Raw genomic sequence first — 23,850 nt, forward strand, 5'->3', positions numbered from 1 at the left:
GGATAGGGGGAGAGGAGAATATTTACTGTGATGAGATGGGGGAGAGGAGAACATTTACTGTGATGTGATGGGAAGAGGGAGACATTTACTGGGATGGGGTGGGGGAGAGGAGAATATTTACTGGGATGGGATGGAGGAAAGGAGAACATTTACTGTGATGGGATGAGATGGGGGAGAGGGGAACATTTACTGTGATGGGATGGGGGAGAGGAGAACATTTACTGTGATATGATGGAGGAGAGTGGAACATTTATTGGGATAGGATAGGGGGAGAGGAGAATATTTACTGTGATGAGATGGGGGAGAGGAGAACATTTACTGTGATGTGATAGGAAGAGGGAGACATTTACTGGGATGGGATGGGGAGAGGAGAACATTTACTGGGATGGGATGGAGGAAAGGAGAACATTTACTGTGATGGGATGAGATGGGGGAGAGGGGAACATTTACTGTGATGGGATGGGGGAGAGGAGAACATTTACTGTGACGGGGAGAGGAGAACATTTATTGTGACGGGGGAGAGGGGAACATTTACTGTGACGGGGGAGAGGTGAACATTTACTGTGATGGGGGGGAGAGAAGAACATTTACTATGATGTGATGGGGGGGACATTAACTGTGATTGGATGGGGGAGAGGAGAACATTTACTGTGATGGGATGGGGGGAAAAGGGAACATTTAATGTGATGTGACTGGGGAGGGAGAGTTGAACATTTACTGTGATGTGACTGGGAGGAGGGGGACATTTACTGTGATGGGACAGGATGGAGGGGATAGCAGAGCATTAACTGTGATAGGATGGGCGGAGAGGAGAACATTTACTGTGATGTGATGGGGGAGAGGGGGACATTTACTGTGATGGGATAGGATGGGGGCTCATGTATGGCGAAGAGGGAGGAGACATGTATGGTGGGGCCGTGCCAGATTAATTAGTACTACACACAATTTCTGATGGCAGCCCTGTCTGCGGGAATCGTTATTCCCAGCCAGCAATGAACGCAAATAGCGCCTTATATTGTAGATGTAACAGTCTGCAATTCCAAAATGAGAGCTCCCTTATTACAAAAAACGAGCAAAACAAATTGAAGTCCTTTATAATTCATACTTTTATAGATTCATTACATAAAGCAATAAAACACAATTAAAAAACAATCAGACTTCCAGAATTAAAATCAATAATTAGCACAATATAATTATAATGACAACATCCTCTATTGCAAGTCTGCAGCTTACAAAGGTTATTATACTCTATAAATGTGTTTAATTCCCAAACAGCACAAATAGCGTCCCCTATACCAAGGGCAAAAGCAGGATTTGTAGAGGGGGGTTTCCACACCACCCCGCCCCCAGTGGGCGTGACCAGTATGCATGGGGGCGTGGCTGCTGTCCAACTCTTCCTATCCCCATAATATACATGGGCAATGCTGCGTTCACTACTGTTAGGTGCACGCAGCTCTCTCTTTTCAAGCAGAGCCGTGTGAAGCGGGGGCAGGGTCCAGCCACCTCAATTATACAGTGCCCCAGGCTTGGAGGGGGTTTTCAGGCACTAGGAATTATTAGCAATTTAGTATTTTCTATGGATTCATTCTTTGCACAGAAACAATATTCAGCTGGCTACAAACTTGTGACATCACCACTGACTGACATGAGGCCCCTTTATTGCTATCCGAGTTAAAGGAGGTGCCGGACAGGCTTAAACTTTATCTCTAAGGCTCAAGTGGTCTTAGATTGCAACTTGTTTTGACATCACTGGTTGATTGTTTTTATTTTGGGGGGGGGGGTCAACTCTTAAATAGTGATATTTTTATTCTGCCAATTTGGGCTCATCGGGAGTCTGAAATATGGGAAGAAAATCATTTTAGTGCAAGTATCTTTGTGGAAAAAAGGGGGACTTTTCTGGGAAAATCGGGACATGTGAGAACCCAACCTAGTGTCTATAAACCTGTCACTTAGACTCAAGCTTCTACACTGTCCCGAAGTGATGTGTTATAGAGATCCTCTGCCTTCCTAAGCAGCTTTTTCGCTGTCACTAAAGGTGGGGCACATTTAAAGGAGATGTCAACAAAAATAAATAAAAAAAATGATGTATAACCTGCATGTCATCTTATTGTCCTAAGGGGTAGATTTATCAAACCTTCTAAATATATTGTCCATAGCAACCAATCAGATTCTAGTGATCATTCTCTGGAATGTACTAGGTAAATGATAGCTAGGATCTGATTGGTTGCTCTGGACAACACCTCCAAGTTTCCATTTTAGGAGGTGTGATAAATCACCATTTTAACTCTTTCCTCTTTGAAGTTTTGCTACGGAACCTGATTTACCGTATTTCTCCCTTGGAAGGAAACAATGCCAAGTTTCAGTGGGTATACATTGAAAGTACACATTAAATAAAAGTCAATTCTCACAATAATTCAATTAGCTGCTCTTTTCCTCAGAACATCGCGGCTGCACATTTTTACTGTTACAATGGTAAATTCTCTGCTGAATTTTCATTGCAACTCTATGGGGCGCAAGAAAAAATCAGCAGAGATTTTTTTGTAAAATCCCGCAGCCACGATCTTTTGAGAAACATTGCGGCTAATTGAATCTCCCCCCATATGAGTGTTCAAGGATCCAGGTCACAGATGGGAGATGTTGGACGTCTCAATCTTCCTTCAAAACCATGCACAAAAACTGACCAAGGAATAAATAAATATACTGTGTATTGTTTGTGGATATGTGTCCAATGTCTTCGTGCAATCTCTCCATTCACCTGTTTATGGTGAGACATATACAGTCTACAATGATCAGGTGACCGGACACTTCATTAGATTTCTATCATATTTGCTCTAGTATCAAAAAGAAAACGAGATGTATAGTAAACCACAAAGTGTTACACTCATATCAAAAGCCTCTTTCTTATTCACCATATTCTAAAATGACAATAAAAGTAAAAGATATATTGGGAGAGATTCAATTCACTGTGATTTGTCTCTGGAACGGTTCCGATGCTCAGGATGAAATCTCTGCTCGTTTGTACCCGCTTCCTATAGAGATGCGCAGCAAACTGAGCGGAGCTTCTGTACCTGGTTGTGTGAACTACAGAAAGCGCACTCACCGTTTGGCAGCGGGATGCAGATCCTATAGACGCTGTGCCAGGGCTGTAAGTAGGGGTGATCGCCCAGGGCACAATGCTGAAGGGGGGCACAGTTTATGAATATTTTAGGTTAATTTGGTTAAAAGTGGGCGCAGTTTTCCTTCTCGGCCCAGGTGCTAAAATTTTAATCTACGGCTCTGCGCTGCGCCATGTACTGTACGAATCCTCTGGCTGCACAGTATTAGACCTTATTTTCTATACTCCCTCTTGTATCCTTAGGGGACAGTCTGTTTTTTCCAGAGTTAGGAACAATATTTCAACAAAGTGAAACCCTGCTGGTCACACAGCGACCGATACAGTCATTTATGCTGATTGAATGGTTTGATCTATGACTACTGGGCCAGATTCAGTTGTTTGCTCCAAAAGAATAGATCATGCAGGATCCCTTTGCCGTATGATCCGCCAATAACAGCACACACACACGGCAATGTCGTTGGCTAACCAGAGTTACTAGTATGTCTATAGAAACCTGGTTGACCACAGGCCCAATAGGTTGCGTAATGTTAGAACAATTACATTGAATATGACACAATTGCCCAACTTGACATCTTTGTGTGTGGTCAATATAAAGGTTTGCTGTCCGCTGGTTGTAGTAGAGATGCCGCGGTAATATATTCATAATTGCAAGCGGTGTGGTGACCTGTACATTTGGGATCAGGTAAAATAGGTCATGTTGGAGTGTTATTCAACTTTGTTTGTAACATTCAATTCGGCTGCTTTTCACTAAAATCGCACGTGGGTGGAAAAGATGCACTAAGCCGCAGCAATCAACCAGCAACTTGCCTGTGTCTGTCTGAATTGCACTGGACAGTTTTCATCTATATACATTTACTTTTCATCTATACACTTTACAGGCCCGATGACACAAATTGTGTTGTCAAGGCCCCTCCCACTTCACAAGAAAGAGAAGCAGGGCTTCTACTACTACTCCGGAAGGACTCTCTGAAATATGGGAGTCTCAGTAGGCAAGTATGCTGCAGACAAGTGAACTTTAATGAAAGTTATCTAAGAACGCCTAAAAAAAGCGGACGTAATATAGTGTTTGCTCTTATCCAAGGCATATTATTATTATTATTTAGTATTACCATTTATTTATATAGTGCCACTAATTCCGCAGCACTGTACAGAGAACTCACTCACATCAGTCCCTGCCCCATTGGAGCTTACAGTCTAAATTTCCTAACATACATACACACACAGACTAGGGTCAATTTGTTAGCAGTCAATTAACCTACCAGTATGTTTATGAAGTGTGGGAGGAAACCAGAGCACCCAGAGGAAACCCACGCAAACACAGGGAGAACATACAAACTCCACACAGATAAGGCCATGGTTGGGAATTGAACTCATGACCCCAGTGCTGTGAGGCAGAAGTGCTAACTACTTAGCCAAAACGGAATTTTGGTTAAAGAAATGCTGTAAATTGGAATAAAAAAAACATGCGCCAGAAACAACCTTACGTTGAGAACCTGCACCCTGTGACAACTTTTATTCACAGTCAGCAATTAACACATTTCCAAGCCAAAGACCATGCTGATATGTAACGAGGATTTCGGCTGCATCAGGAGTCTGTCACAAGGTCTCAACTGGCTAAGCATGAAATTCCATCAGCTCTGGCACACAGTACTCTGACTGGATTAATCCACAGAGAGTGGCAGGTTCTACATGTCAATAACTAAAAAACTTCAGAGAAAATTGGTATATTTGTAACGGTCCCTAAGTCCATAGCACAGTCTCCTTGTGACTTCCTTAGTTCAGTGGGCAGTAATCAGATTTGATGCAGTCATAGTTACACTAGGAACAATGTACATCTCATAATATATAGTGTCATTACGTTGCTCAAGGCTGCTGATGTGATAACGTGAAAGTCTCTGACTAAAGCGTAATAACTTCAAACGGGACAGGACTGAATGCTCTGCCATTGGTTACAGCATTGTGGACACCATAAGTTCCCACACAATGCAGAGGAAGGGTGCTAAGCACCTTTTAAAGTCGAAATTTCCCTTTAAAGAGTGAATGGATGACACTAAACGGCCCATTACTATTATATCTGGGCAGCACAGTGGCCTAGTGGTTAGCACTTCTGCCCCACAGCACTGGGGTCATGAGTTCAATTCCCAACCATGGTCTTATCTGTGTGGAGTTTGTATCTTCTCCCTGTGTTTGCATTGGTTTCCTCTGGGTGCTCCGGTTTCCTCACACACTCCAAAAACATACTGGTAGGTTAATTGGTTGCTATCATAATTGACCCTAGTCTCTCTCTGTCTGTTTCTGTCTATGTGTCTGTGTGTCTATATTAGGGAATTTAGACTGTAAGCTCCAATGGGGCAGGGACTGATGTGAATGAGTTCTCTGTACAGCGCTGCGGAATTAGTTGTGCTATATAAATAAATGATGATGATATCTGTGTCTGTCTTGTCTTAGTAATGGTGCTGACATAGTTTGTGACCCAACCTGCCTTTTAAAATATTTTTTCAACATTAAATCAGAACTAAAAGTAGCAGAAACATCAACAGAATCAGACTTAGGGATTTTAAATAAATTTGTATTTTTCAAGCCTTCTCAATCTCAAAATCGTGTGTGTATATTATTGTGGTAACAGAAGGTGGGATCTGTCCACTACTTTTACTTACAGATATGGGAGAACATTTTACTTCTTGTACTGACTGTCAGTAAACTTACTGACGGTGGGTAAATGCAGAGTCTAAAGCCGGGGACACACTACAGGTTTTTCACCCAACTATCGTGCCAATCACACGATAAACCACTGTTAGGTCCATCGCATTCGTGTGTACGCTCCCATGATCATGTTTTATCAAACCAAAACACATCATATTGTTTGATTTGATTTTATAAGCGGAATAGAAATCACTATCAGCGATGGAACGATGTTGGGAAAATGTGGAAGTGTGTAGGCACTCACAACCAGCAGTTTCCATAGATCCCTGTGGAGTGTGGACAATCTTTTCAGCCGATGGTTATGACACATGAAGAGCACAGATCTGAAGGTAAAACGTGTATAGTGTGTACACATGGAATCGGCTGCTGATCGGGGCTTTCAATCTTTGGTAAAATCGTCAGAGATATCGCATCGGGAGAAATTTCCTGTAGTGTGTACCCAGCTTTAGACCACACCATGGGGTAAATGTATGAACATGCGGGTTCTTCAACACCCGCGTGTTCAGCGTGTTCGGCGATTAAATTTCAAGCGGCGCTGCATTGTAAAGGGAACTTTCCCTTTACCATGCAGTGCCGCTTGAAATTTAATCGCCGAACACGCGGGTGTTGAAGAACCCGCATGTTCATACATTTACCCCCATGGGTGTAGACATTGACACTCTGCACTAATTGTGGCACATGAGGTCCGAGTGACGAATGTCTGGATGTGTCCAGTTTGGTCCATTACATGTGTATGGCGAGGTCATCATCATCATCATTTATTTATATAGTGCCACTAATTCTGTAGCACTTTACAGAGAACACATTCACATCAGTCTCTGCCCCATTGGAGCTTACAGTCTAAATTCCCTAACATACACACACAGACAGAAACACAGACTAGGGTCCATTTTGATAGCAGCCAATTAACCTACCAGTATGTTTTTGGAGTGTGGGAGGAAACCGGAGCACCCGGAGGAAACCCACGCAAACACGGGGAGAACATACAGACTCCACACAGATAAGGCCATGGTCGGGAATTGAATTCATGACCCCAGTACTGTGAGACAGAAGTGCTAACCACTACATCGCCGCCCATGTATGAGTAATTTTACATAACCCTAACAGTAGTCCAAGCTCTAAATCTGATCCTACTAGCAGGGCAAGTACTGCCGCTAGGTGAACATACACCCTAGGGCACCAGAGTGACATAATGTCAACCAGTGTCTTATTTGTCTTCAGAACGACCACACACTGAGCTCCAGCTACTGACATGGAGGAGAAACAGCTAGTAAAAAATTTGCTATGAGCCCCCACAAATTTCTGGCTTCACCCCGATTATTAGGCTACGTTGTATCTTCTTAAAAAGATATAGGCGTTAACTTTTCCAGAATGAGGCTGTCTTCATTTTCCACTCCAGTATGTAGGTGTTTGTATTAAGTCTTTTTTAGGTAACCCCATTCAGCTGAACCGTCAAAGAATCTCAGGAAATGTTATTAAACTGTTGGTAACAATGAGGTTTTCTGTGCAAAGTGACAAATGTGGAACTATTTTATTGCAAACGCATAAACTGAAAATAATCCCTTCCTTTAACAGAGTGCATTTTATTTTTAGGCAGCATTATTATTGCACACAAGTCCCTATTTGTAGAATGCTTTTATGTGGATGGGATTAACATCAGGATGGTTTTCAGATAACACATCAAGGATCTGAGGGATCCAAAACAATCATTTGGCAGGGAGGGGATATCCTGGACCAAGCAAAGTAAATAAACACTGTCCTAACTGAACAATGCGCAGAATCCCCCCCCTACTGTGTCACAAAACAAAACCTCTGCTCCCAAACAAGTCCAGCCAGCCCACTCCCTGGGGAACAACATAGGAAACGCCAGACGCTGCAGTTCTATAGAGTCGCCACTAGGTGGGGAGGGAGAGCAGAGACATTCTTATGCAGTGAGTAGCAAAGTCCATGCAGTTGTTATTTGTGGGATATTTACCTGGCCAGTGCCCAGTGCAGTGAGCCTGAGAGGGAGCAGGGCTGTCACAATGGTGGAGCGACACAAGATCAGAGGCAGGAAGAAAAACAAATACAGAAAACTGCACCCCGAGAGGGAGCAGCCTGGGGTGCAGGAGGAGGGTGCACAGACAGAGGGGAGCAGCAGGCTGCCGGAGCCTCAAGGATCTGCAGAGCAGAGGAAAGCTCCCCGGACTAAGAAGAAGAGGAGCAGTAAGAAGGTGCACCTGTCCCCTCTACCAGACAGGTATGACCCCCTGGAAGAGACTGTAGAGGAGACTGAGAGCAGGGAGGAGAAGAAGTACAAGAGGAAGCAGAAAGCCAAGAAATATGCAAAGGTGAGACGTGACTGAGGGCAGGTGTGACACCCCTGCCCTGCTGGTAACTAGCATATAGACTGCCCACATACACACTGCTACTCAGAGGTAGCTGTGGGGCCCCAGGTGTTTTACAGGGTATGCTGGGTCTTGTAGTTCCACATTACAGCTGCATCGCTGCTAGTATCCAGGATCATTCACTGTCACACAAGTATCAACTAGTCTTTATGTTGTGTTATATATTTATAAGCAAACTAGTGTCTAGATGATAAATAAAAGCACCTGTTGTAAACACATTCTGGGCCACCTGTGACCCTGGGGTGGACAGTTTGGAGCTTTCAGTCAGATATCATCTGTTTTCAGAGAAAGATAAATAATTACTTGAACCTGTGGTCTGACATTAAGAATTTATCTTGTTCTTGAAATAAACATATAAAATAGCTCACAGGTGTATTAAACCATTGTATCTATGTGGATTATAAGTATGAAAACCACAGACTTGGGGGCTTCCTGTAGATGTAAATCACTGAATATTCATGTGATAGCAGAAAGTCAGGGATAGATATGAAGTGAGGGCTCTGGGCTGAGGGGTTGAGAATTATTTCCATTTTAGAACATTTATTTATTTTATATTAAATCCCCACCACTCCTTTGAATAATACTTGGGTGGGTCCTTCCTGTTGGACCCTCAGCATTTGAGCTGTATTCCGCCACTAACTTATAGCCAGCTCACCCTCAGCAATCTACGAGTCCCTCAAAACCATGAGAGATTGGACACAGCGAGTTCCCCATCAGTCAGCTGCGTCTTATAAATGTAACTGGTGCCCCCGATGTTGCCAGAGACCAGAGCTGTCTTGACACATGGGCGCGCTGGGAAGTTGCCTGGGGGCCCCATAGGCTTGCCAACTTTTCACTATATTATTCCGGGAGATTTATTCAGAACCTTCAAACCCTCTTTATTTAAACGTTTAGGTGGACTAATCACCTCGGTATCAGCTGTTATATGTACATGTGATCTTGCTGGTGTGAATACATATCTTGACCTTGACGAAAACAACGTACATGTACTAATTGTACGTAAGTGGGTGAGTGGTGGTGTAGGTAGGGCCCCAGTGCGCTGCTTTACCCGGGGGCCTATAATGCTGTTAAGACGTTCCTGCCAGGGACCAGAGGATATATATGTAAGTGCTGGAACCAATATAATAAGTACAATATAACACATGGTGAGAGAGGCACCCCACCAAAACTTAGGGAAGAGAGGGTGTATGTGTGTACAGTGTGTATAACCAGTGAAAACCCCATAATACCTAAAACAGTTCATTCTCAGGGGCATATTCAATTGTTGCCGTTTCCCTCTGCGTTAAATATAATACCGTTATTACGGTAGTTCTAAGCCGGATTTCAGCATTAAAGGTACCGTAATAACGGTATTTACGTGCACTATTACCATAATGATGGTAATAGAGCACACGCTGCGTTACTTTTACATGTAACGCCAACAATTGAATATTCCCCTCAGGGTCAGATCCTCACAGTATGATAGCAATGAAAACAGCAATTGTACTGTTATAAAATATAATAGCTCATCTAGTATATTGCCGTATAGTATGTTAGGAGTTATGGCTGTGGTCAGTTCCCTGTATATAATGCCATCTCCCAAATATACTGCAGCCTCTTTGGACCAGAATCCCAGGAACTGTCCTATCTTGGTTTGTATTGTTTTTTTTTTTTTATTGTTATTATTAGCTTTTTTTTCCTCCTCCCCCTGTACATGAGCTTTATTCTGCCATTTGTTTAACCCTACCTTGACGTCGCCTTTAGGTTATCCAAGGATTAAGGACCCTGTGTAACGTGGATGTTCTTTGAGCAGGGGGTTTTAGAAACAAATCTGATCCTGGTTCAGTAAAACAACAATGAATTCTTGACATTTGAGCACTTTCATTCTTAAAAAATACCTGAGCTTAATATTACGTAGGGATCAATGATCCCAAATCTTGCCTTTGTTTGCCTCACATTCACGGACACTAATGTTGTCACTGATTTTTTTATTGACGGAACAGCTTCACAATCTGATATCTCTCTTTCCCTCTACTTGCGCCAATAATTCTTGTTCTATACCTTAGTCATTATTGTCGCTGTAAATTTCTGAACACAGTGCTGACTGCATGCTGCCATATTTTGTGGAAAAGTCTATCCCACACTCCTAGTCACTGACTTTGATGAATGAATAGGCAGGTTTGCTAGCAGCGATGTAAAACACAGCAGACTTTTATTTCCCTCTTTTAACTATATACATATCACAAAAATAGTGCAAATCAATTGTGATATTATAATTTTTTTTTGGGGTGTTGGTACAATAGCCACGTAACCAAAGACTGAAATTGTAAAAGTGATGCATATGATATAAAATAGCCATATATCAATGGAACATGATGAAATGCTGGTTAAATGGCATTTGTATTAATTTTAATTCCACCTTAAGAATAGGTCCCATTTTGGAGTTGGTGCTTAAGCTGGGTACACACTACAGAATTTTCCACCAACTTTTTATGCCGATCGATTTTACATCGGATCGATGGTCCGATCGGTCGGTCCAGGGACTGCATACACACTATCCTTGTTTTAGACGATAAAGGGAAGAGCGGACGTCCCGTTAGCAACTTTTTACAGCCATGTTGTCGTGAGCAATGACTGTAATTTCGTACTCACTGTTGTGGATCGGTCAGAAGTTTATACACACTACACAAGGGAAACGAGATTGGAACGAAAATATTTAACGGTACGACCAACCAAATGAGGCAATAATCGTCCATTTGGGCAGACTTTCGACCATCGTGTCACTACACACACTGACCCGACTTTTGAACGAGCGGTCGTATGTCGGCTGATTGAGCCGATTATTGGACGAAAACCCTGTAGTGTGTACCTAGCTTTAGTTTGTCCTGTACTTTTTAATGTTTGTGTGTTCATTGTTTGAGGAAACATTGTTGCTTTCAAGTGTTATTTGTTCAGTCAACATTGAGATTGTCTCAGTGTTTAATAGGACAATAGATGGACTGGAGTTTGTTTGTGTTAAGCATCAAGTAAGATTTTATTGACTTGTGCTCCCAGCTATGAAGTTGCCCAAAGCTTTGTGTTCAGTCATCTTTGACTAAACACAAAGACTTTTTGATGACTTTAGTCATCAAAATTTGGCATTTCTGAATTATTAATTCTCCATAATTAGCCATAATAATAATAATAATGATTATTATTATATTTTAATAATTTTTTGGCCACGTGAGCTGAACTACCTTTTTTTTTTTTCAAAGCAGATTTCCACCATCTAATTTTAAAGCCCTCGCTCCTTCCATACTCTAATACCTCAACTCGTGCTATTCAATTGAAAAAGAGGGAACGCTGCCCCCGCACGTTAAACATTGTGTTTGCTAGGTTTTAGGGGAGTGAAGGGGAGTTTTAATGCGGTCATGTATAACACAAAAAAAGGTTTTGCATACATTTCCATACATTAGATTGCATTACACATTGATTATATCTACATTACAGTACTTTCTTTAGCATATTTTTTAATTGAACTATTTTTTACCTTACAATCATCTATACCGTGTCAAAACACATTACTACATTCATATTTGTACTAAAAACATACATAAATATAATTAATTAGTGATTTGATTTTTTATTTTTTTTATGTTTATTTTATTTCATTATTTTTTCACAAGAAAATCAACTTGCACAAGTTAGGCATTAGTGATAAACATAAGTTTAACTTTTTTTCCACATTATTACATGATTTCAAATATTTTTTAGAGGTTTTTTATTTTTAACACACCCCAAGAAGGCGCGAGATAAAACACCATATTGGCCTGTGTAACGCGCTGCATTAAAAAACAGTTGAATAGGTTTTAAAGCGGCTGCCTCTCGCACACCCTATACTTTCAATAGACCTTCACCTGGAGCGCGAGAGGACCGTTTGATGAAAAAAAAGTTAGCGTTAAAAATGGAATTGAATCGCGGGTAAAGTTAACCCGCTCGAAAACAGCGTTAAAAGGACTTAACGCGGTCAAAAAAACAACTTGCTGACAATTGAATACCCCCCCATGGGTGTGATTAGTAATTTTACAGTGTTACACAATACCAAGGAGGCAATTTACAGCTTTTTGATCTTGCACAATGTACCCAGTGCTGAGTATACTAAACACTTCATTCATCTGAACATATCTGGCCTGGTAAATCATGGGTAATGATTCACAGAGAGGGCACTTAGGGAGCTAATTGCCTAAAGCAAACAGCTGATCAACTAACCTTTGATTCATTTGTAGTGAACTCCGCTGTCTAGCCCAGATATTATTTCACAGCAGCTGACTATTGAAAACTTAATCATCAAATGTAACACTGCGTCTTAATTACCTACTCTCCTGGAACATCCGGGAGAATTCCGAATTTCGAGGAGTTTTCCTGGACTCCCGGAAGAGTTTGCCACCCTCTGGCCAGGACCAGATGACATGATTTTCGTCATTGCCCCACCTCTGGATGTGCCATTGCATAGTAACTGCCCCCCCCCCCCCAACTACAGTGCCGGGGCAACCTGTGACAAGCCGCAACATGGTTTGCCAGCCGATAGCTGACTGACATTCAGTAGACATTCAGTAGAACCTTTGTTTCCTCATTGACATATCCATCTAGCCATAACCCACAAAATAATACTTGTCTGCCATCTAATTCCCAGTAGTAAAATTGTATGCTGTGATTGCTCCATACCTGGTTCCTCTATGTACACAGGGTATATAACTGTGCAGGTGAAATGTAAAAAGGATCCCACATTCTGCTCCTTTTCCAGAATCTTTCACGTCCTGCAGATATGAAATGTGAAATTGTAGGTTTGGAATATTCCAGGCTTTGAAAGTTATGGTTATAGGCTGGATAAATAAGGAACAGTATTTAATCTTCTATGGTAATGTGCATATATTTCAAGTGTTTAAAGAAGTTTATCACTTCAAAAAGAACCTATGTCTGCTTGATCTCAAAGCCAAAATTGAAAGAAATGTTCTCATTCAGAGCAGCCAAATTGGCGCAAACCAGTCTCATAGATTCATTCTGTCTCTTTATTTTCTTTATCACATCCCAAAACCTTAAATATGATGGATATTATGTATAGTCACATTTCTTGCTATAGGGCTGTGTACTTGAGACTACTTGACATGTTCCTTGGTTTTTTTACCAAATAGAGTGTGGTCACCCCCTCCTGTCTGTCCACTTATTGGAAAAGGCTCTTCACTACTTTAGATGGGTTCCTTCTCTCCTGTTGTTCCTTCTCTTTATCTCTCATTTTCTATCCCTTGCCCTTTTAGACTATTGCCACAAGACAGCAGTTTAATAAAACTGATAATCTAACTCTAGATGACATCACCGTTCATAGTCTAAAGAGTGTAAGCTATTATTATATTTTTGCTTTCATTACAAATCATCGCTGCCGTTTGCATTAACAAATTTGAGTTACATTCTCCAGAAACAGGAACATGGGAGAATAAAAATTAGACATTTACCCTGTCTTCTTAATAAATTTGGAACATTGCTAGTGAAAATCTTGAGATCAGGAGCTCCAGTGGAAGACTCTTGATAAATGCACTCATCTGAGCTCCCATCAGTTGGTTTTGAATTTGGACAAATATAGCTGGTTCACCCTACTAGAAATATTAGGTGCAAATTTTGGATAGCAGGGAAGTCACAGAATCTGTAACATGGAACAGGAAGAGGGTTTAAAGAGGAAGTTATATTAGTAGATCCAAATAGTCCAGAAGAAACAGAGTCGACCTCCAAGGTTTCTCATATTTTCATGTTTCAAAAGCAAAATAACTAAATGTGGTTAAGTAATAAAATTATCAAAGTATGGAATCATGTTCTGTCATCATGACCTTTGTCTCTACAGACAGGCTCAGCCCTGGTATTATAACCACAATATACAGATAGTGTCATATTAGATTATTGTTTAGTTTATCATAATGCAAGAATGTTGTGGTCCTAGAATCTGTGTTAACCAAAATTCTGATTAATGGAAAGCTCATGGTGGGAGGGGCCTTGACAACTCTTCAAGCCTCAAGCAGGAGAGAGTGTCTTCTACTTGGACCCTTAGACCATACTTGACAACTCTCCCTGAATGTCAGGGAGACTCCCTGAAATAGGGGTGATCTCCCTCACTCCCTGAAGAGTCTGGCATTCTCCCTGATGCTGAGCCAGTACAAAACGTGGTTGGCTTCTCCATCTGTGGCATGATGACACAGTTCAGAAATTGTGTCCTATGTACATGTATTGATGCCTATGGAGGTGGCCATTTTAATGGAGACCAAGATTTAATCAAAGACTGACAGGTAAGACAACATGACTTTAGTAATGTAGACAGAAATGTAGAAGACACTTCAATCTCTAGAGATTCATTAGCTGCTTTTCTTTAACGCATAGTTGCCTACTGTCCCGGAATGTCCGGGAGACTCCTGCATTTCTGGGAGACCTCTTGGGCTCACGGGAGAGCAGGGCAACCTCCCGGTTCTTGCCCCAACTATAGATAAGTGGTGGGGGCGGGCCTTAATGGAGCAAATATCGTGTCATCTTACCCCCGCCTCTTGCTGTAATTGGCCAAAATTGTGACAATCGTTTAGGGGGTGGGGCCAAAATGATGCAATTCGTCAAGCCCCTTTCCCGCACGCCCACCTCCCCCGGGATCTCCCTGAAGCCAACGAGAAAAAGTTGGCAAGTTTGCCTTAGAGACATCCCGGAACCAGATCGGAGAATTGTGGTAGTGCAAGTAATTTATATTATGTTATTTTACATATCTTACCTGATTAATAACCCTTGAAAACAACACTGTGGATTCCAAAAGGAATATGCTGAAATAATTTAGGTCCTTGCTGAAAATCATTAAGGACTGCTCTATTGTGCAGACTTTCAGATTATCATGATTTAGCACAAGTGGGCTCTGTAAACTTTACCAGTGGAAAAAGCTGTTGGTGTATTTGGTGTGGTCACAAGCGTCATACAAAATAAGCTACAGCTTCATCCTAGAAACATTGGATGCCCAAACTTGAATTCATTTTAATACCATAGATTCCCATTAGAGAATATATTTCAGTTTTATGAAGATTTCCATTACAACCAATATTTGCTGTCAAACTAAATTAGCTGAAAAGAAGATGTGACGAGCGACTGACTAGTGTTGTGGAAATGAGGATTTCGTTTATGAGTGATAAAGTTATTTAAACTGTGTAGCGCAGAATGTTGCAGAACAAGCTCTGCGAGATCTCCTGTTGTATTGACCTGAACTTTTATTTAGTGCGCTCCAGTATTTGTACTAGACGAACTCTAGACGCAATTCTACCAGAATAATACCAAGACATGAACGATTTTCTCAAAAGCAGTATTTTGGAGAAGAATTGAATAGGTGTAATTAAAGGAGTTCCCAAATATGGTAGTTTTTTGGAGTCCATTCTCATTGGGACTTCTGAAAACAGCTTGGCACGTGGGAGCTGGTTATCCTTGGGGAAAAGGAATTCCTCAAACAGATTGTCCCCCGGAAAGGTTTTCAAACATTGGCCCAGGAAGAGAGAGACCCAGACGCCTCGCAGACCTAAAGTCCTGCTCAAATAGTTTGGCCCCGGAAAGGTTTTCCAACATTGGCCTGGGGATAGAGAGAAAGTTGAGCGGCTCACGGACAAGTCCTGCTCAAACAGCTTGGCCAGTGAAGAAAAGATATTGGAGCTTGGAGCACCTTAGCCTGCGGGGAGAGAGGGATCTTGCACATAGCTTGATTCGGCCAAGGTTTTTTTTTTCCAAACAGCTTGGCCCTTGGGAAGGAGCCTTTCAACAAGTTGGGCCTGGGGCTTTAGCTTATTTTAATGATGTATTCCCCTGTACACATTTCTTGATGTAACAACTCTGGGCCTCTGTGCTCTGAAAGCTAGCAAATATAATAAAAAAAATGTTTTGGTTAGCCAATAAAGGTATCACTCCTTGTCACGAGCCGCGGCGGTACTCACAGCCGCCGCGGCTCGCTTCCTGTCTGCCCCAGCGTCCCGGCCGTCACCATGACGACCGGGACGTCACTTCCCTTGCAACGCCGACAACGTTGTCAAGACAACGGCCGGACGCCTCACAGTATAGCGCTGCGTTCCGGCAACAGGGGACAGGCGGGCGCATGCGCAAGGTTATGTAATAGCCTGGAGGCTATTTAGGTGTTGATTTAATTAATTAATTAACAGGGACCTGTGTGTGGTTACAGAGCTAGGCTCTGATTGGTCTAACCATGTACTTAAGGCAGTGAGGTCTGCAGCCTCACTGCCGGTTATAGTTTCTGTTCCAGTCTGCTGACCTGCTCTGTGCCTTGTTCCTGTGTCTTGGAAATTCTATTGACTACCCGTGTATGACCCCTTGCCTGGATTTGGACCCTGCCTGTGTTTCTCGTGACCCTGACCTCTTGCTAGTATACCGACCATCCTGTCTGCTCGTGACCCCTGACCCCGGCTTGTTTATCGGATCTGCTATCTGCTGCCGGCCCTTGACCTCTGCTTGGAATCCACTCCGCTTACCTGGGTTCTCCCCAGCCGGTACACACTTCACGACCCTCTGTCAGTCTGCGGCCCAGTCTGTCCCCACCATCAGGGGCTCCAGTGAACACCTGATTGGCAGAGTAGACTCCGGGTTGTGTCGTGCCGGCTGGAGGGGTTCCTAACACTCCTATAATATTTTCGTCCTTTTGACACAAAAGTATTTAACATCACATAGATCATCACTTAGTGGAATATATGTATTAATCAGCTGCCACCCCGAATGTAATCTGAAATATCTATGGAGTCAGAGTGTCCCTTTAAATGCCCTCGTGTGACCTTTTTGACAGCAACATAGATTAAACCAATGTTGTCACAGGGAACTGCTTGGGATATCAGTTGTTTTATGAGCTGAAGATTATTGAAGTTGAACCCTCAGCAGTAATATCTGTGACTCATTCTGTAGCCACTTTGTTTTTGTTTCTTTATCAGATCCTGTTTTATAGTGTCAAAAGAATGTTATTTGAACTGTTGTACTCAACTTTATCTTAAATGGCCACTGCACCTAAAATACACATTGTCTGAACTGAAAGAGCTATCTCAAGTATCTTTAATTTTGATAACATTCTGTGGGGTATATTTACTAAACTGCGGGTTTGAAAAAGTGGAGATGTTGCCTATAGCAACCAATCAGATTCTAGCTGTTATTTTGTAGAACGTACTAAATAAATGATCATTACAATCTGATTGGTTGCTATGGGCAACATCTCCACTTTTTCGAACCCGCAGTTTAGTAAATATACCCATGGGTCTTTATAGGTTCCCGTACACACTGCAGTTTTTATAAGCCATTTTAAACCTAATTGGTGCAAATTACAATGTATATAGTCCTAAAAAGACTGCCAAACCGGCAGATATGGTTTAACACAAAATTCAATAATCCTCTTATGGCTTGCAGCCATGTCACGGGACAGTTAAATGCTACTAGTGTTAAAAAGAATTGCTTTGGTACATGAGGCAACAATGCCAAACTATGTTTCCCGTACTCTTATATAACCAGCAGATTATATAAGGGACGGCAGTTCCTCCCAGCAACTCTTACACCCAATCCTGACTGTCATCCCTTCCTTGCTGAGAGTACACAGTAATAGCTGCATCTAGGGAGATTGGCAAGTTAGACCTCTGCTTTCACGTTGCTTCAATTACCCTAATAAACGCCACATTCTGTTCCCCGTATGACTGGCGTCTTCAGGTTTTTATTTACTCTGATCAGGTCCGGCCATGCAGAAAGTTGCGGCAAGTTACAGCTGCATGCACTGCTGGTGCTTCTCTGCAGGTTACCCTACAAAGCCTGTGTGGGAGCAATATGGAGCACCTAGTGGAAACCCACGCAAACACGGGAAGAATATACAAACTCCACATAGATAGGGCCATGGTAGGTATCGAACTCATGACCCCAGCACTGTGACATGACAATGCTAACCCATGTGCCACCGTACTGCCTCACTGAGTTGAGTGTTGTACTGTAACTTTTATGCTTTTAATGTAACTAAGGATGAATCGTTATGGCTGCTGTCTGTTTCTGACATAACAAAATATTACAATTTGAGCTTTTATATCAGATTGGAGTATATTACATTAATTTGGGGTGTTTAATATCATATTATAATAAGGCATAATTATACTAATCAGGAATCAGTGTGGGTGGGGAGGGGAGGGGTTTGCTGAGCCTTCAAAGTGTTTTAATAATTATTTTATTTAAAAAAAATTACCGATAACCACCAATTTTACCTTATAATAATTATATGAATATTTATAACAAATGAAATTAAGATCTTGAGGATAACGGAGGTCAGAGATCGAACATAAGGGATTAAGAACCATATTCAGTCACAAATAATATGTTATGTATCATCATCATCATCACCATTTATTTCTGTAGCGCCACTGATTCCGCAGCGCTGTACAGAGAACTCATTCACATCAGTCCCTGCCCCACTGGAGCTTACAGTCTAAATTCCTTAACACACACACACACACACACACACACACACACACACACACACACACACACACACACACACACAGAGTCAATTTTGATAGCAGCCAATTAATCTTCTAGTATGTTTTTGGACTGTGGGAGGAAACCGGAGCACCCAGAGGAAACCCACACAAACACGGGGAGAACATACAAACTCCCCACAGATAAGGCCATGGTCGGGAATTGAACTCATGACCCCAGCGCTGAGAGGCAGAAGTGCTAACCACTGAGCCACCGTGCTAACCACTGAGCCACCGTGCTGCCCAATACAATAGTGTCAGTTACATGATCATATTTTTACTGATCTCTGTATTTTTTTTTTCTCTACTGGCTGTCATTAATTTTACTGACGCTTGACCATCATAGAGGGTTGGTGTAGTGACCCATGTAGTGATTACTGCCTAAGGTCTAAGATGCTATTAATCCACTGCTGGTCTATTTGACTCTTCTCGTTGTGTTTTCTTTGCAGAACGTTGGTAAGGCTGTCAGGGCTGGGTGCCGCTACCTGCTAATAGGACTCCAAGGATTGGCGAATGCTTACGCTTCCCCGTTTGGTGTTACTTCAGTGGTCCTATCAACAATGTCTCGCTAAAACAACCTGGAAAATTGTGTCCTGATATTTCAAGCCCAAAACTACTCCCGGACAATTAGACATTGGCCAAAAAAATGGACGTCGCTGGTCTCAGAAACTCTATCAAACTCTGCAATACTGGACCATACACTGCCCAATCCTAGGGTTTTATGCACGCTGGTGGCTTGCAATGAATGCTACTGGCTATAAATTTGATGCTTGCTTTCACTCAATGCATTGTCCTCAGATAACACTGTTCTGGTTCATCCACGTGACATGAAATGTGTCTGGAGCTCCGAGGTTGTGAGTGTGCCCTAATTACAGAAGTACTTTTCAATATGCACCAAGATTTCAACACAGGTTGGCTCTTTGCCTAAAATTATGGCTTCAGAAAATCCAAAGTGGACACATTTTTTTTTACCAAATAATAATTTTTTTTCAAAAGCAAAAATGGATTTGTGGCTGTTTTTTTATTTAGGTTTGGAGATTTGATGCTCAGGTTATTCTATGAGTATTTACAAAAGATACAATTTGCTGGCTAGAAATGACCGTCAGGTTTACTGGCTATCGTACCAATAATGCTGATTGCTGGATGTTACGTGAATGTGGTCGCTGCTTTGGTGCATTTTCTGCCATGTTAGAAAACTGACCCCCAAATACGGCTGAACAGAGTATAGGCAGAATATCTGAGGCATTTTGCTGAAGGTTTTTCAGTAGAAAAATAGAAGAGATCGGTCTGTATTGGACCTGTTTATGAATACCACCCAACAGTCCCGATTTCAGTGGGACAGCCCGATTGTAGGGGTCTGTCCCGAGGATGAGAATTTTGGGGGAAGGGAGGTATGTAATGGACATCATAACGCTTTACAGTGCTAGGCAGCCCTCTGGGGACATGGCCAAAGTGATGTGACCACGCCCCCATTTTGCCATGGCCACACCCCCTGACATGCTGGGAGGTATGGTTTATATATGGTTTATGGCATTATAGCCTAGTCTGAGAGTGCACATTTGGGGCAGAACATGACATCAGTGAGCCACATAGCAAAATTTGGGGGAGGGCCTGACGAGGCCTCTTCTGAAACATGCTTGGGTGTGGCACATTGGTGCTGCCCTGTGTGTGTGTGTGTGTGTGTGTGTGCCGGACCCGAGCATGCTCAGTAGAGGCCCACTCTCTGCTGTTCTAGGGTCACTCTCCATTGCCGCACCCCCCCCCCTTAGTTCTGCTCCCCCTGCAACGGCCACAGTCCATAATATCTTATTTATTATAAAATCACATTGGGCGCAAAACACTATTTGTAGCAAAGGTAATTATACTGAGAAATATATACCAGGAATCTTGCGTAAAACTATGACAGTATTTGTATATAGTTCCTGTGATTTTATGCACAAAGTATATTGACACAAAGGCTTAATAATTACCTAGAGTTGGGAAACCCTGGCTCTGCCGTGTCTGGGACTTGTACATTGCCCGGCTATAGTAACAGCCCCCACACCTCTGTGTAATGTAATATTACAGTGGAGGGAGCCAGTTTCTGGGCTTAATCGAATATTCACGATAATGCAGCCAATCAGTTCACTAGAAAGTGCCTCAGATCTCAGCCATGTGACCAGTTTCTAGTGACCTGATAGGCTGAATACTTTTTCAAGTCATCAAAATATGTATAGGTGATGGGTACACGTTAAGGGAAGAATTAGATGGAACTTGCATGTAGAAGATGGACAGCTGTACGTTAGGATGTATTATAGGCATACTTGCCTAAATTTTGGACCTCGGAGATCCCAGAGAGGAGGTCCAAGGGATAAAGTGAGCCCCACCCCCCGGCTGCGTCACGACGCAGTTCACACCCTCACACAGCGGGAAAGTGAAACGGGATCCGGGATGGCGGCCGTAGGAGGAGATAAAGTTGAAGGATTTTGTTGTGTGTTAAAGGGGGTAACAGAAAGTGTTTAGTGGTGTCCACACAGCCTTATGTAGCTAAAAAGATTTTTTGAAATTACATTTTTTTTTTTTTGTCCGACCAGATAAGGACAGAAAAATAAGTATTAATGGGAAATTCTGTCCAATTCTGATTTTTCACACATTTTGTCTATTTTCTGCACATGAGAGACTCTGAGAAGTAATGAGGAAGTTTTAATATGCAATAACCAGACATTACATTTTCACACCGTTTAAACTTATGTCTCTGGGGGTCTTGAATATCCTAATTGTGAGTTTGATATGAAAGTATTTTAAAACAGTTTTAGGAATACACAGAACTGGTGGTGACCAGTGTTCCCATTGTAGGTCCATGTGCCAGAGACACGTATAGGCACCGGCGCTGTAATGCTTTCAAATCAGAGGTAGCCATTAATTACTGGACAATCTATAGTTTACTTTATTAATTGTCAGGCCACAACAAGACTAAGGGCTAGATTTACTAAACTGTGGGTTTGAAAAAGTGGAGATGTTTCCTATAGCAACCAATCAGATTCTAGTTATCATTTATTTAGTACATTCTACAAAATGACAGCTAGAATCTGATTGGTTGCTATAGGCAACATCTCCACTTTTTCAAACCCGCAGATTAGTAAATATACCCCTAAGTAATGTTCTGTGACTTCTGTATGTCACTAGTCCCATTGCATTATTGTTAATTTGTGAACAATGTTTACAGTGATGCTCCTGTAAAATAATTGCGTATAAAAAAAATCCTAAAAAGTAGAATAACGCATTCAGGAAATGTGCAATATAGATGTTCTCATTTACTGTGTGTTGTATGTGCTGGAATGATGTAGAATATCAGACATGTACAGCAATTGTGTTCTTTTTTTTTTAATTGTAATATTTTATAAAAAAGTGTTTTTAATTGTTGTTGAAATATACTGCGCAATATGTGGTAGAAATAACCGATTATTAGAAAATAAATGTGTTATCAATAAATATAGAGGCTTTTTTTGTACTAAAATTTTATCCTGATTACATCAAGTAATGTGAGAAACTAAAGGAATCCTGTCACTGGGATGGAACTTTTAATATGTTTAAAAATAAATAAAATTCTTTATTGCTCACACGGAAAAAAAAAATACATAGTTTGAATTATATTTATTGTCTTGTTATAATTGTCATCCGCTTTGAAGTGCAGCGGTCTCCTACACAAAGTGGAGGCGGCCATTTTGTGTGGTGAACCAGTATTCATGCCTATGAATACACCAGAAACGAGTGAATTGACAGAGACATGCCTTCATGCTTGTCACACAATGCCGGCCATGTGCTTCAGTGATGTCAGTGTCCTTGTAAATAGATAGGGGTAGATTTATCAGAACTTCTATAAAGGAAATGTGGAGGGGTTGCCCATAGTAACCAATCAGATTCTATCTATCATTTATCTAATACATTCTAGAACATGAGAGCTAGAATCTGATTGGTTGCTATGGGCAACACTTCCATTGTTTCCTTTTTAGAAGGATTGATAACTCTACTCCATAGCCTGCATTTATGTGAATACTTGTTTAGGCCACAAAATGGCTGCCTTCATGATAACAACACCCTTTACTATATGATTTTTTTAAAATATATCTTTGTGCATTATTGTTGCTACTGATGACTGTGAAGAGTTTTAAGGTTTATATGTCTAATTATTACAGGTTATAACACTTTTGTAGCAGGTCCACTGTTATTAAATAAACATTTTGGATAGAAATACTGTGAGTTTCATATTTTCTTACAGAGTATCTGCAGAATTTGTGAAGGATAATGCTGATGTATAATTTGTTTATGCGTTAACAACAAATTTAAATGACCTTTTTGAAGCAGTATTTTCTTTGCCTTTGAGCAACCTTAATTGTAGTTTAATTCACTGTAATTGTTTGTATGACAGTTTATGATTAAATGTTGTAACTGGTAATGTTGTAATATCTATACAGCAACGTTGGTATTTTTCTTGTACAGTTGAGAAAATGAAAGAGAACATCTGATTGGTGCATTCTATGGGTTATAGCAAATTTGTGCACAGAGCACCACTTTATGAAATAAGTCTTATAGTCTCTCTTATGAATGTTGTTATTGTAAGTTAACATTGAATGCATAAGAAAAATACTGACATGCTTATTGCTGTACATTTTGTCAAGAAAAAGCTACAAATACCTTAACACTTGTACTGTACATTGTATTCATTTCTGAAATACCTTCTAAAAATAAAGTTGTTTTTTCTTTCATTTTCAAGTCTTCTTTCCTAATACAACTTTGTGTATATCTACAATAAGCAATCCAGTAACTAGTAGTTACTAGCTTGGATGCTATATAAAATTACCACTAAATGTAAAATATTAGTTGCTTTGTATAAAAGAGACACTAATAACATTCACATTTACAACAATGTCGTATACAATAGTTGTGGTATCATTGAATGGAGGGGGGCGGAGCTTGATGATGCAATTAAGCCCCACCCCCTCCATTCACTGCTGTGAATTTCGGCGAATGCAGAAGCTTTGTCTACTCTTCCGGGAGTCCGTGAGAGGACTCCCCGAAATTCGGGAGCCTCCCGGGAATACCGGGAGAGTAGGCAAATATGTATTACAGCTCAGACGAGGCTAAT

At 41.4% G+C, this 23,850-nt stretch overlaps 1 protein-coding gene across 1 annotated transcript; it reads left to right on the forward strand.

Annotated features, from left to right (window-relative positions):
• Positions 1-7,696: 7,696 nt before the first annotated feature.
• C3H1orf115 (chromosome 3 C1orf115 homolog) lies at positions 7,697-23,470 on the forward strand. Its single transcript, XM_075204280.1, has 2 exons — positions 7,697-8,148; positions 19,175-23,470. The coding sequence occupies exons 1-2, from the start codon at positions 7,843-7,845 to the stop codon at positions 19,295-19,297; spliced, it is 429 nt and encodes a 142-aa protein (XP_075060381.1). The 5' UTR covers positions 7,697-7,842; the 3' UTR covers positions 19,298-23,470.
• Positions 23,471-23,850: the final 380 nt, after the last annotated feature.

This window comes from Mixophyes fleayi, chromosome 3, assembly GCF_038048845.1.
Source record: "Mixophyes fleayi isolate aMixFle1 chromosome 3, aMixFle1.hap1, whole genome shotgun sequence".
Taxonomy (NCBI): Eukaryota; Metazoa; Chordata; class Amphibia; order Anura; family Limnodynastidae; genus Mixophyes; species Mixophyes fleayi.